Source organism: Alexandromys fortis, unplaced genomic scaffold (assembly GCF_014885135.2).
Source record: "Alexandromys fortis isolate MF-2015 unplaced genomic scaffold, M_Fortis_MF-2015_v1.1 scaffold_9, whole genome shotgun sequence".
In the NCBI taxonomy this organism is placed as follows: domain Eukaryota; kingdom Metazoa; phylum Chordata; class Mammalia; order Rodentia; family Cricetidae; genus Alexandromys; species Alexandromys fortis.
This window is the reverse complement of record NW_026067892.1, coordinates 5,588,650-5,600,976: the sequence shown is the minus strand read 5'-3', so window position 1 is coordinate 5,600,976 and position 12,327 is coordinate 5,588,650. Positions and strand designations below refer to the sequence as shown.

The window sequence follows — 12,327 nt, the reverse complement described above, 5'->3', positions numbered from 1 at the left end:
CCGTGTAACAGCCCTGGCTGTCCTGAACTCAGTCCATAGACCAGACTGGCCTCGCCCTCACAGAGATCTGCCTGCCTCTGCCTCCTGAGTGCTGGGATTAAAGCTGTGGTGCCTGCATTTGATGGAAGGCTTGTTACAGTCCAGTGTCCATAGCTCCTAAAGTGTGACTGCCGGTCCCTCACCACTGTGGTGAAAGCTGTCAAAGGTGGCTTCTTTCAGCTCCTGGGGGGCGAGCCTTAGCACAGCGTTTGGAAATCAGCTGCCAGTTTTTATCTTAAGATGGCAGCCCTTTCACAATTAGGAGACATACGATGGAGATAGGCCTGGGGAGTAGAGCGTATGTAGAAGCCAGGGAGTGCACAGATGTGGGCGTGGTGGTCCAATATTTATTGGAAGCCGGGGCACAGATACTCAATGGAGTGGCAGCAATTTGCATCTGACCTAGTCCACAGGGGCGGAATGGGCATGGTTACCGAGAAGCAGGCCTGAAAGGCACTCCAAAGGGTGACTGAGCCCTGCTTCTGGTATAGTAATTAAACTTCAAGTTCGCGATGGGTGATGGCTGAAATGTGGCTCGGTAGTACCTGCCTGCCACTCCCCAAGCCCTGTTCCACGTTCAGCACCACACACACACACACACAAATGGTAGGGCTTCAAAAAACTGTATCCACTGCTGCAAACAGAAATCTCAGGAGGGCACTAAAACAAGTGAGGCCCCATTTGGGCAGCCGGGATCCTACCCCTGTACAGGCAAGACGTGAGCTCCCACCCCCATCCCGAGCTACACACAGAAACACTGTGCAGGAACAGGAAACCCGGAGATACCAGGCTCTGGTTTCTCTCCATACCGTGGTCAAGCCTGAGTGTATTTCAGGTGACCAGGACAATGGCGCACCCCGACTGTGACACTAGGTGTCACATAGATCCATTCCTGCGGCCTGGACATAGGCCAATGGGCAGTTTCCGGCATGAGAGTTGGGACCTGTGGGAGACTTCACTGGTGAGCTGACACGCTGGAGTTGGTCAACCGCTGAAGTATCAGTAGAGCGCCCGTCTGGCATGAAGGGCCTGTGCCCTTTCCCGTGTAACCTGTGCACACTGGCACTGATCTGGCATGAAGTGACTGTCCCTCTCCCGTGTAACCTGTGCACACTGGCACTGATCTGGCACGAAGGGACTGTCCCTCTCCCGTGTAACCTGTGCACACTGGCACTGGTCTGGGCAGGCTTCCCTGGCCAGCCTCGAGATGTCACATCCACCCTCCTGCGTCAGCCCAGCACACTTTCTGGCTCACTCCGTATACCTATAGATGACCAGGGCCACAGGCCTGAGAGACAGCCACTCTGGTCTTTCCCGCTTAGCTGAAGACAATGTCTTACCCAGGACACACTATAAACACCAGGAACTCAAAGTTGAGAAGTGAAGTCCTCACATTTTTAAAAAAGCTTTCCAACCCTAAGTTGGGAAAAAAGGTTTCATTCTCAGAAGTCCGTATTAAAAATATAAATAACCGGCAGAAGCTTGCAAGTCCACACTTCTCATTAGTCTATATGCAGGATCACCACAACGCCAGCATTCTGGGCCTACAGCACACACGTGCCCATGGTATGCATCCCAATCCTGGACCTGAAAGGTTGGCTTGCTGCCTCATGGCAGCATGTGCAGTCTCACAGCAAGAGTCCGGCTGCAGGGTTCTGAGGCCTCTGGCATCGCTCACTTTCTGGGCCCCTCTTTCTGGGCTCAGGGGCGCAGTGGTTCCATCTCCAATTAGGCCGTGAGGTGGAGCTTCTACACCAGCATCTCCAGTCAGTCAGGCCGTGAGGTGGGGCTTCTACACCAGCATCCCCTCTTCTTCCTCATCATCCGCAGCCATCCCGAGTAGGTGTAGACTGTCATCATCAGACGCGTCTGTATCCTCTTCTGTGTCTAAAGGCTCCAGAGTGCGCTTTACACCCCGCTGCTTGGAAACTGCCAGAGCGTACTGGATGTTGTAACGGTTCCAGTTACAGCTGGGGACACAGGACATTAGGTCAGCAAAAGCGTCCCACTCTGCCCCCACCAGCAGGACTGGATGCAACTGTTCCCCAAAATTACTCCTCCTCTCTCAGGCTGATTCAGTTCCTGCTGCACCCAGTATAGGGCAGCATCTGGCCTGCTTTCCTTGCTGGCCCTTCCGTTATAGCCTTTACAGAGCCAGGGGCTGACGCTCTACATTCACAGGACTAAGGGGAAGTCTCAGACCTTATCTGCCAGAGCCATGGTTGAGAGCAAAACCTAGCAGAAAGGAAAAGCCGCACCTTGCATTTATGGGTGCCATGGCTATCAAACAGGGCTGCTTCGCAAATGTACACAAAGCTAAAAATGCCTACTATGCCTTGGCAAAACAAACAAACAAACAACCAGGAACAAGGCTTGGAGGAGGAAACGGAGATGTGAGAGCATTCTCTTACAGATCTGTGGAGTCAGGGATGCATCAGCCAGGGAAAGATTAATTAAGCTTAGCCAAGCAGACCACCATACCCTAGCACAAGCACCTCCAACACCAGTCTTCTGGCAGCTAGGCAGGAAAACTGGGCACAAGGAAGAAGGGCTTGCTCTAGATTCAGAAGCACTATAAAGATAATCGGGAGAACTATGGTACCACAGTGCCCAGGTGCCAGCCTCTCTCAGGGACCTGAATGGAGAGACTAGTCGACAGGATATCTCACAGATCACCACAAACCACCTGGAGGAGGAGGCTGAAAAAAGGAAGGACTGACATGGGCTCATTCTAGCTAGCAATGTCCAAGTACTGTATATACTTATATACTTACTCTATCAACACTGCCATACCAGGGAAACCTGCACACACTGGTCAGATCCCAGAAATCAACTCTACCTGGCAGCATGATGCACAGCCACCTCTCATTGCCCAGAGACGATGTGTGAATCCAGGCTAGGCGGCCTGATCCTGCAATTCTGAAGTGGCCATCCCCAGGGTGGCAGGCTCTCACTACATCTCAGGCATATCCTACCTCCACCCGACCAACTGTGCAAGTGCTCGTGTGTCCTCACTTTAACGTCAGACAGCCAGAGGTGATCATCACACTCAGATCACAGTTTACCCAGCAGAGCAGAACGTGCACTGTGACACCAGAGTATTCTGTCCCCAAATCAGACAGCACAGGGAGCAATCCTGACTAGTATCAGCCTCACGAGCCCTACCCTGCCCTGCCCGCCCCCCAACCCCCAGGCACGTACAGCTTGGAAACGTCATCCAGATGCCGCTGGAGGCCCTTCTGAAGGAACTGGACCACAGGCAGCAAGTGCCCCGCCCTGGAAAGAAGAAGTTGTCAGTGTGTGTGTGTGTGTGCGCGCGCGCAGAGAAAGCTTCCCTGTGGCCATGATCAAATGGCTCGGTGACTTGACTAGCAGGTGAAGAGCAAGGGGGAACCCATGTTATACCTGGACTTCAGCCGCTGTCCGTGTGACATAAGTAACTTCTGGGTCCATATAAGGTAAAATTCAAGGTGCCTGGACTCTTCAAAGGAGGCAGCTAAGAACTCAAGCACTTTCTCTACATACAGCTCAGGAAGGGAAGCGCTAACAACATCAACTGCAAAAGAAAAGCCAGGCTCAGTTTGCAAAGAAGTTGCCAGGAAGGATGGACACGGAGTTCCTCTGTATTAGCAGAACAGGGCTGGTGGTCCCGGCTTACTTTCATCCTGTGGCACAGCCTCCAGGGCCTCCTGTGCCAGTTTCCTCTCATTGAGCCGGAAAGCCATGAGGATGGCACGGGTAAACTCCCTCTGTCGTAGTGCCTCACGGATCCGCCCAGGTGTCACACTGGTGTCCAGCTCAAATGGGTCGAAGAGCATCTGGGCATCCAGAGAGAAGATGAGGAGCCCTTCTGTGCTGGTGGCCGCCCAGCAGCGCCCTATGGAGGAGCAAGCAGCATGGGAACTTCCTCAAAACTTGAAAGCTCATTTAGGCCCCACTTCAGAGTGGCTGTCAACAGACTGCAGGCAGACATTCTCCCAGGATTGCGGCTCAGACGCCCACTTCCTCGGGTTGGTCCAGGAGTCAGCAGGCTTCCCAAACAGGGAAGAACAGGACAGACCTGAGCCTTGAAGGCCATAGTTTGTGCTGCAGTTGCTCAAGCTACCCACGCCAAGGGTATACCCACACACTGGGCATAATCAATCAACGGTGACCTATCTTAGACAACCAAAGCTACACAATTGTGTAACAGGGCAGATGGGACAGATCTGGGCCTCAGGCTGTGGTTTATGGACAGCTGGTCTACCTCCCACAATGGGAAGTGAGACACAGGGTGATCACCTTCAAACGTGTCTGACACAGAACGACAACACACCATACCTCACCCTGTCCCCTCCACCAGTGCTGCAGTGTTCAGGACCCTAGACCCTGGCTGCTGCAACAGAGGATACAAACCTAGCAAGCCTCAGGCCTAGGCAGACCCTTGAACACACTGAAGGAGAGAGGCACTAGCAGTGGCTGAGGTTTTGAGTCTGCCACCTAGGAAGGACACCTGGACTGCCACTCCCAGGAACAGGGTTCAGGACCCCACTATAGCTAGTATGGTATGGAAGGAATTTCACAGCTGTCCACATCAAGAGCCAGGCTAAACATGGAACCAGCCATTTCCTATCCCCAGGACTTCAATGCCTAGAGCCTGCACAGCTGCAGCTTAACCCTGCCCCTGAGAACGAAGGCCTTGACACCTATCAGGACCGGCACCTGCTAATGAGGGTTACCCAGGCTCACCAGTGGGAGAGAAGCGCAGAGAAGTTACCCTGATTTCAGGTTTGAAGTGTCTGGAACTCATATCACCTGAGGAGGAAAAACAATTGTACTTACTTGACTGCCCTCTGCGGTCAGCCTTCAGGTCCACTGTGCTGCCCAACGACAGTCACAGGGACCTACAAAGAACAGCTTTCTCAGAGTTCAGGAGGGAAGCAGCCCTTCTAACCCTGTCACAGTGCTGTGCCTCATCAGTGCACAGGTCTGAGGGCATCTGCTGGCCAGCAGACAGCTCTGGCTGGCCCAGGGAAAGCCTCCAGAAAGGTAATGCAGAAACAGCTAGACTCCTCACTGCAGCCCCACGGAGGGAGCAGCAGTGTCATCAAGAAAAGTAGGTGGTGGACAGGTAAAGGGGCATCTGCTCACCTTTCCTTACACCCGGCAAGGGAATTGCGACGCCATTCTCCTCCCCAGCATCTTGATCAATGAGTGCCAAATTGCCAAACTCTGTCATCTTTCTTCGGTTCAGAAACTCCTAGGATAGAAGCCACCCTCATCTCGCTCTTGCCCATATCACCAACCATGCCTTAACTGATTCGTGGACCCTGCCCACAGAACCTTCCTCCAGAGCATGCGCACGTACACATGCACACACGCATGCCCACAAAGACAGCTGTAGGCAGCCACAGGCTAGCTCAGAGGCCTCACCCATACTCCTGAGGCAAACCGAGTATGAGGAGGGTTTTGGGCACAGACTGGTGAACAAAAAGGGCAGATACCCGAAGGGTAGTGAGGACACAGCCCTTTAACACTGGGGCTGCACAGAGAGCAGGGACAGGCAGAAAGCTGTGCCTGGCTAAGACCTGCCTTTGTTCTCTTCCTTCCTTAGTTTCTTCCTTTACAGGGCTCTGAAGAAGCCTGTTAACTGTCCTGAGCCAGTTTATGCCAAACACTTCTGTCTTCCAAGCAACCTAACCAAGCAGTATCAGTCCCAAAGAAGGTAAAGATGCCAGGCCCTGGGGGTGTGGGCTCTTCTGGGCAGTCAGGCCAGTATAGCCTTCCCGCTTTGCCACGGCCATACACCATGTGCCAACCCCTAGGCTCACTCAAGGCCCATGGAGCCAAAACACCTGCTTACCTCCATGGCATCCAGAGACAGGTTGCAGGAAAGCTCAAACCTCTTCACCAGGATCTGTTCCCGGACGTGATAAAGGCACACAAACTTGGACATGCCTCCTGCCAGAATGTTCTGCCCATCCGCAGAGTAGCACAGGGTAGTGAAAGCCCTGGGAGGAAGACACAGTTCCTCAAGCACTAAGCACTTTGACACGTGGACTCAAAAGTCACCTGGAGTAGGTAGGAACCCCACAGTGACACCCTCACACTATTGTTGCTCAAGGTTCTCTGGTCAACCTTAGCAACCTTATGACCCCCAAAGCAACACATAGCCAGATGGCACCACCTAGGGGGCCCACGGGAGACAGTCCAGAATTGGTCAGAACTATGTGGTTCTAGTTGGGCACAAGAGGGCAGGAAAAGCAGCACACATGCTATCGGCCCTCTTAGCCTCTCTTTGGGACCACACCAGGCTGATGGCAATGGCTTGCCAACTGGAGAACTCCAGTTGTAAAGACCAGCAAATCCGCAGCACCTCCTTAATGGGTATGATATGGACTTGCTTGGATCTCTTTGCTATAGAGGCTCAGGCCCCACCCACCTCCACTAGGGACTAGTTGCATTTAGCAAACAAGCCGGCAAAGGAGCCTCTGTGCCCTGTGCTGGCCACCCCCACTCCTGTCAGAAGAGTTGACACTCACTTGCCCTTGGCTGAATGTTTGGCTGTGATCTTGTCCAGCTCCTTCCTGCCTGTCTTGAGATCATGCCTGCCCTCGATGGAGCCCACCTGTACAGCTTTCTCAGGGTCCCAGAAGACGATCTGTGAGTTCAGTGTGGCCACAGCTAGCTCTGCACCATCAGGCCGAAAAGCCACTGACAGGGCTAGAGAGAGACCAACATCAGGCCCAGGAGAGCAGGGATATTCCTTGAGAGCAGCACCAACCCTGAAAGGCAGCACAGTCCAGCCAGGAACAAACCAGCACCACTGGCTACCTCGGTGATGATGCAGAGGGGGCTTGGTGCCAAGACACATAAGTCTGACAGAGGGCTGTCGGGCTGGAGGTGAGTCACACCAAGATTACCCTGAGGCAGTACAGAGTGACAGAACCTAAGGACAGGTCTGAGGCAGGAAGCACACAGGTCCCGGTAGCATAGTCTGTTCCGGGCACTCCCTGGGACACAATGGTTTTAGCTCTGGAAAGCAACAGGGAACTTGACAAAAGCCCAAGGGCTCCCAGCCTGATGCAGCCTGCCAACGGGCTAAACAACCAGTTTCCTCTGGTCACAACACCAAACTTGGGGGCTGCTGCCTCTGCGGGTCTAGCATCATTCTCACCCCCACCCCCATGAGCTCATGCCAAACACTCAGCTGGGACCAAGGAGGGGGCACTCTAGAGGAGATCAAGGCTGGAGCGACAGGAGAAAAATAGCTCTGGCCCTGGCCTGTCTGCAGACTCCAGCTCACCATCAGAGGTCAAAGCCAAGGTCTCTTTGGTCCTCCAGCTGTCAAACATGTCCCATAGGCGCACTGTCTTGTCCCAAGAGGCACTGGCCAGGATGGACTTCATTGGGTTAAAGCAAAGACCACTGATGGGCCCCTCATGGCCAGACAGAACCTACAGAGGCAGAGGAGCAGAGGCGGATGTGGGAAGGGCTGGAGGGAGCACTGATGCAGGCTGTAATGAGGGAGTGCGGGAAGGCCAGGCCAACCCCTCCATTAACCGCTGCGCTTGTTACACGGAACTCTGGGCCGAGCTCTGTACCCAGGTCCCTGAGCCCCAGCCACTGCATTGGTTTTATAAGGCAGAAAGCAGTGACAGTCCGGCCCACCTGCCACCCAGCACCCTAAGTCCATGCATGGTTCAGGGGAGCAGATGGCTCTTACATCAAGAAGTCTGCCCGTCTGCATGGACCACACAAAGATCTCGAAGGAGTCCTGAGCCCCTGCAGAGACAATTTCTCCACTCGAGTCAACAGCCACACAGGAGAACTGCGTGGGGCGTGGAGACGTGAAGGTGCGGAAATTCCGGTACCTGAAAACAATTAAGGTCAAGGCAGACTGCAATACACACCTGCACCTCTGGAGTGCCTGACCACACAGGAACTGGAGCCCTAGTGCTTGGAGGGGAACTCACCTGTGAAGGTCAAAGGCCCTCACGGTTCCATCCAAGGAGGAGGTGACAATGACATGGCCAGTGGTGGTAAATGTTACACCGGTGACCCCGCTGGAATGTTCCGTAAAAGTGACAAAGCAGAAGCCACTGAGGGTATTCCATACCTTGACCTATAGCAGAAGCATACGGGAGCCATCAAAACAGTCACCCCAGACCCTATCCATGCAGCCTCATACACAGGCACAGTGGCTATACCAGGTGACGTCTAGAGAGGCCACCTGCCCCCCCAAAGTGGAGACTGAGGGCATGTGAGGGTGGCAATAGAGTTCTAGGCCCAGTAAGCGCCTGCCACTTCAGATGCTGGCTGCTGCCACTGTCACCCTTACAGAGTCAGAAACAGGGACACTCAGATACTCAAGACTCTCTCCTTTCAAAGTCCACTAAATAGTTAAAGTCTTTTGGGGGCCCACTAAGGCTGTTAAACCCAAGAAATCAAAGCCAACTTTCCACCCACCTGGCCTACCCACAGCTCAGCCCAATGAAGCCCAATGCCCACCTTGCCATCGTCCCCACCAGTGACGATATACTGCCCATCAGGGGAGTAGGCCAGCGACACCATGCTGTTGAAGTGGCCCTGTTGCTTGAGCACATAGGATTCACTCTGCCACTCCCACACCAGCAGCTGGCCCAGGCCTGTGGGTACAGGAAAGCTGAGGTACTGTCTGGACACCTACCTCTGCAGTCCCAACTACTCCTGCGGTGCAGTCAGCTGGGGCTGGGCTCATCTTGAGCATTCCCTAAGAGCACAGCCCAAGGCAGTCCAGGACATGGGGAGTGGCCCCACCATCTGCAGCTGGGCAGGCGGCTGGGCTGGAGCAGAGGCCAAGTCCAGGACACCTGCTACAGGCCAAGACCAACGGGCTGTTGAAGGACTGACATTTAAGTGTAAGCCTCAGAAGATCAACAGTCTGCAGCCTTCAGTGACTCTCCACCACACACACCATCTTCGATTGCTGAGCTTCTGCTCAGGACAGGCCAAGGAAAGTCACTCTCCCCAGGGGAGCTGGCTTCTGCTACAGGAGGTACAGTGTGTGGCACTCTGGGGCCTTACAAGCTCCAGTTCTGGCTTCACTGGGCTCTGTCCCAAGACTCAACTTTAGGTCAGCTTTAGGGTGGAAGCTTCCCTTCTACTGCAGAGCAGAGAAACCAACCTGAGCAGCCGAAGGCGATCCAGTCCCCAGAGCTGTTGATGGCAACTGAAGCAACCCTCTGATCGGAGATACTGAAAAAGGCACAGGAAGAGCAGGGTGAACAGAAGTGGCCACCCTGTCCCCCGCTGCTCCCTCCTCCCCCCTGCAGGAGCTCAGGTCCCCGCACACTGGCACCTGCCTACAGTTACTTGAGGAACTAGCACTTTAACACATTGTGTTCCTGAGGTAAGAATAGAATGAAAAAACCAAGGACAGAAAATGGACACCTGTGGCTGGCGCGGAGGGCACAGATTGGTGGGAAGCAGCAGGCACATTCACCTTGGGCCTCACTGTGCATGTATAAAAGTGTCCCAGCGAGCCAGACTCACCTCAGGGAATGGATGAGGTTGAACTCTGGGAGCTCATGAAGATGGAAGATTCCAGAAGCAAAACCCGTGACCAAAAGATGAATCTTCTTATGATAAGCGGCAGCTGTCAGGTTGTTAAAGTCTCCTTCTTTATTCAAGAAGTACCTGGATCAATAGACAGAGGGACACAGGCTCTGTCACCAAGCTCGGGGTGGGTCTGGGTCTCCACTCGCACCCAGAAGCCTGGGTCAGGCGCACGCGAGATCAAGCTGCGCCCTGTGCTGCAGCAGCAGCACCGGCAGCTGCCAGGCCCAGTGTTTCCTTCTAGCATGCTGCCTTCCCTAGCGGGTCCTGTCTGCATGAGGGTGACCCTGGGAGCACTTCTGTTTCCTGAGTCTTCTTCAGAGGTTTCTTCCTTTATTGCCTGCAGACTTTATCCTTCTACACTGGCACCTGCCCATGGGCACAGTGTATGCTCTCCCACTAGGATGAGGCCAAGCACACCCCATCCTGGTCTACGTTTGGACTCTACCTGGGACATCCTGAGACCTGACAGAGCCCTTCAGTCCACCCCTGCCTGACACGGCAGGGTGGTACTTTCCCATCCCACACATATGCCCACCCACAGCTATGAACTCTGCTCTCAGTGGCCATGAACAGTCTCTGTATATGATGTTGTCATATGGACCCATCAGACCTTGAGGCAGCAAGTCCTCTAGCCTTTAGGACAGGGTCTTACACCTACTCCTTAAGGACCTCTATCCAGGCTTACAGACAAGGAGCTTGTTCTTTGGACCAAGGTCTAGGTCCTCCCCAATAAAGTCCCCACTTCAGGAGCTCAGACCCAGAATACTCAGCCTTGGAGACATACTTGGCCAGCCGTGAGTACTTCACTTTCCCAACTTTCTCCTGTTCAGCTGGCATGGCCTTCCCTCGGATGGTGGTTTCTCGCTCCCCTTCCTCTTCATCCTCCTCCTCCTCTTCCTCTTCTTCCTTCTTCTTCTGAAGTAGGTCTGCCTTCCAGCCCCTAGGGGCTTTCAGCTTTAGGCCCTCAGGGGGCGTGTCACACTGCCACACACACAGGGCTCCATCTTGGCTGAGCGAGTACAGCTGCAAGAGAAGCACCGGGGCTGGAAAGAGGCCGCTCATTTGTTGCCCAGGCCCTTGTATCAGGTGACCCCTCCAGTGTGGCTTTTGGATTCCAACTCCACCAAGGGCCCTTTGACCTGGGGAGTGTCCAGGGCGAATCCCGAAAGACCCGCAAGCAACCTAGTGGCAGCCTCATGGAGATTCAGAGTAGGAACTGCAGGCAAGGGGCGTACGTACATCCAGACTGTTGGACTCAAAGAAGCAGGCCACGATGGCGTCCTTGTGTCCACCCAGGGCATAGTAGATGAGGTTGTCCCAGCGCTCAGCTCCAAACACCCATGTGGACATGTCTTTGCTTCCAACCACAAAGCACCTGGGATAGAGAACCATGCTCAGAGGCCATGACAGTGCCGCTCCCCTTCTCTAAGTGCAACCAACCTCTCCTCAGCACCCAAGATGAGACAGAAACCCGCAGATGCCTTCAGGGTAAGGACAATCCGTGTGTGAGGTGGGACCCAGGCTGGCCCTGAAATCACGGAGACCCACCCACCTCTGTCTCCCAAGTGCTGGAATTAAAGGCATGAGCCACCATGCTCTGAATGGCAACTCTTATTAGGTTTCCAGTGACAGATCAGAGAAGGAAGAATACTACAGGCCTCACTCAGAGCCAGGAGCTCAGTCTGGTTGGTGGAGGTTGCACTTAACCAAAAGAAGGCACATGGCACATTTTAAAATGCAGCATGGCTTACAGGAAGGAGACTATACTCTCCAGGGACAGACAGTCCAAGGTGCCCCCCAGCCTCACTTGGAGTCATCTGTCCAGTCGATGCATGTGGTCTCATCATAGGGCCCAAAATAGGTTTTGTCCAAAACAAATGCATTGAATTCTCGCTTCTTTCCGGGGGCATGGTACATCTGAGCAATGTTGCCCTTAGTAACAACAAATTTTCTGCAGAGGAAACAGGGTCACAGGTGATACGGGGAACCAACAGTAGCTGGTCCAAGATCAGTACCCTGTATCTGCTCTTTAAAGCGTGGCACCCACAGTGACACCCGGTCAGGAGACTGATGCTCTTACCTGCCATCGGGGGAGAAGGAGACGCTGTGCACAGAACCCTTGAAGTGGAAGTGGTGGAGCACCGACCTGCAGGCCAAGCTGACTAACAGAGCCTCACCCCCTGCAAGAAGCCAGAGCAAGAAGGTGGCCACCTGACCCCAGGTGCAGCACATCTGCGATGAAATGCAGGAAGGTGCTGGACATGGGCACAGGTTGCCTGCACCCATGCTATGAAGTTCAGCTTGGCTGTGGTGATGCCCTTGTCACACAGTGCCTACCCACACGGGGATTGATTACCTTCATCAACGATGATTGCAAGGCGACCATCTGGAGACAGCCCCACACACTTGATGTTGTACTTAGTAGCCAGAGGCAACGTATCTGATCTGTTGCTGAGAAACACAAAAACACGTACACAATTGGTCTCGTGCACTTAGACAAGGGAGCCAACTAGACTAACAGCCGACTCTCCTGCCATCGGGGCCCTTATGCTAGAGTTCATTCCCTCCTGCCCTCCCAGGTAGGCTTGGCACTGACCCTGGATACTTTTTTTTTAAAGATTTATTTATTATGTATACAGTATCCTCAGTGCTTTGCCTGCAGGCCAGAAGAGGGCACCAGATCTCATTACAGATGGTTGTGAGCCACCA

The 12,327-nt window shown here is 53.8% G+C and overlaps 1 protein-coding gene across 2 annotated transcripts in view; it reads right to left on the bottom strand.

Annotated features, from left to right (window-relative positions):
• Window positions 1-1,731: 1,731 nt before the first annotated feature.
• Pwp2 (PWP2 small subunit processome component) overlaps window positions 1,732-12,327 on the bottom strand; it is a 13,508-nt gene continuing 2,912 nt past the window's right edge. For both annotated transcript variants that reach the window (XM_050142380.1, XM_050142385.1), the window contains 19 exons: window positions 11,975-12,069; window positions 11,699-11,798; window positions 11,426-11,569; window positions 10,858-10,993; window positions 10,403-10,641; window positions 9,553-9,696; window positions 9,185-9,255; window positions 8,530-8,666; window positions 7,995-8,143; window positions 7,745-7,892; window positions 7,325-7,475; window positions 6,561-6,741; window positions 5,882-6,029; window positions 5,170-5,278; window positions 4,768-4,833; window positions 3,698-3,916; window positions 3,445-3,595; window positions 3,241-3,315; window positions 1,732-2,009 (listed from right to left, as the gene is read on the bottom strand). In XM_050142380.1, the coding sequence (XP_049998337.1) occupies window positions 1,832-2,009; window positions 3,241-3,315; window positions 3,445-3,595; window positions 3,698-3,916; window positions 4,768-4,833; window positions 5,170-5,278; window positions 5,882-6,029; window positions 6,561-6,741; window positions 7,325-7,475; window positions 7,745-7,892; window positions 7,995-8,143; window positions 8,530-8,666; window positions 9,185-9,255; window positions 9,553-9,696; window positions 10,403-10,641; window positions 10,858-10,993; window positions 11,426-11,569; window positions 11,699-11,798; window positions 11,975-12,069 (2,641 nt within the window). In that variant the 3' untranslated portion in view covers window positions 1,732-1,831. The remainder of the gene's footprint in view (window positions 2,010-3,240; window positions 3,316-3,444; window positions 3,596-3,697; window positions 3,917-4,767; window positions 4,834-5,169; window positions 5,279-5,881; window positions 6,030-6,560; window positions 6,742-7,324; window positions 7,476-7,744; window positions 7,893-7,994; window positions 8,144-8,529; window positions 8,667-9,184; window positions 9,256-9,552; window positions 9,697-10,402; window positions 10,642-10,857; window positions 10,994-11,425; window positions 11,570-11,698; window positions 11,799-11,974; window positions 12,070-12,327) is intronic.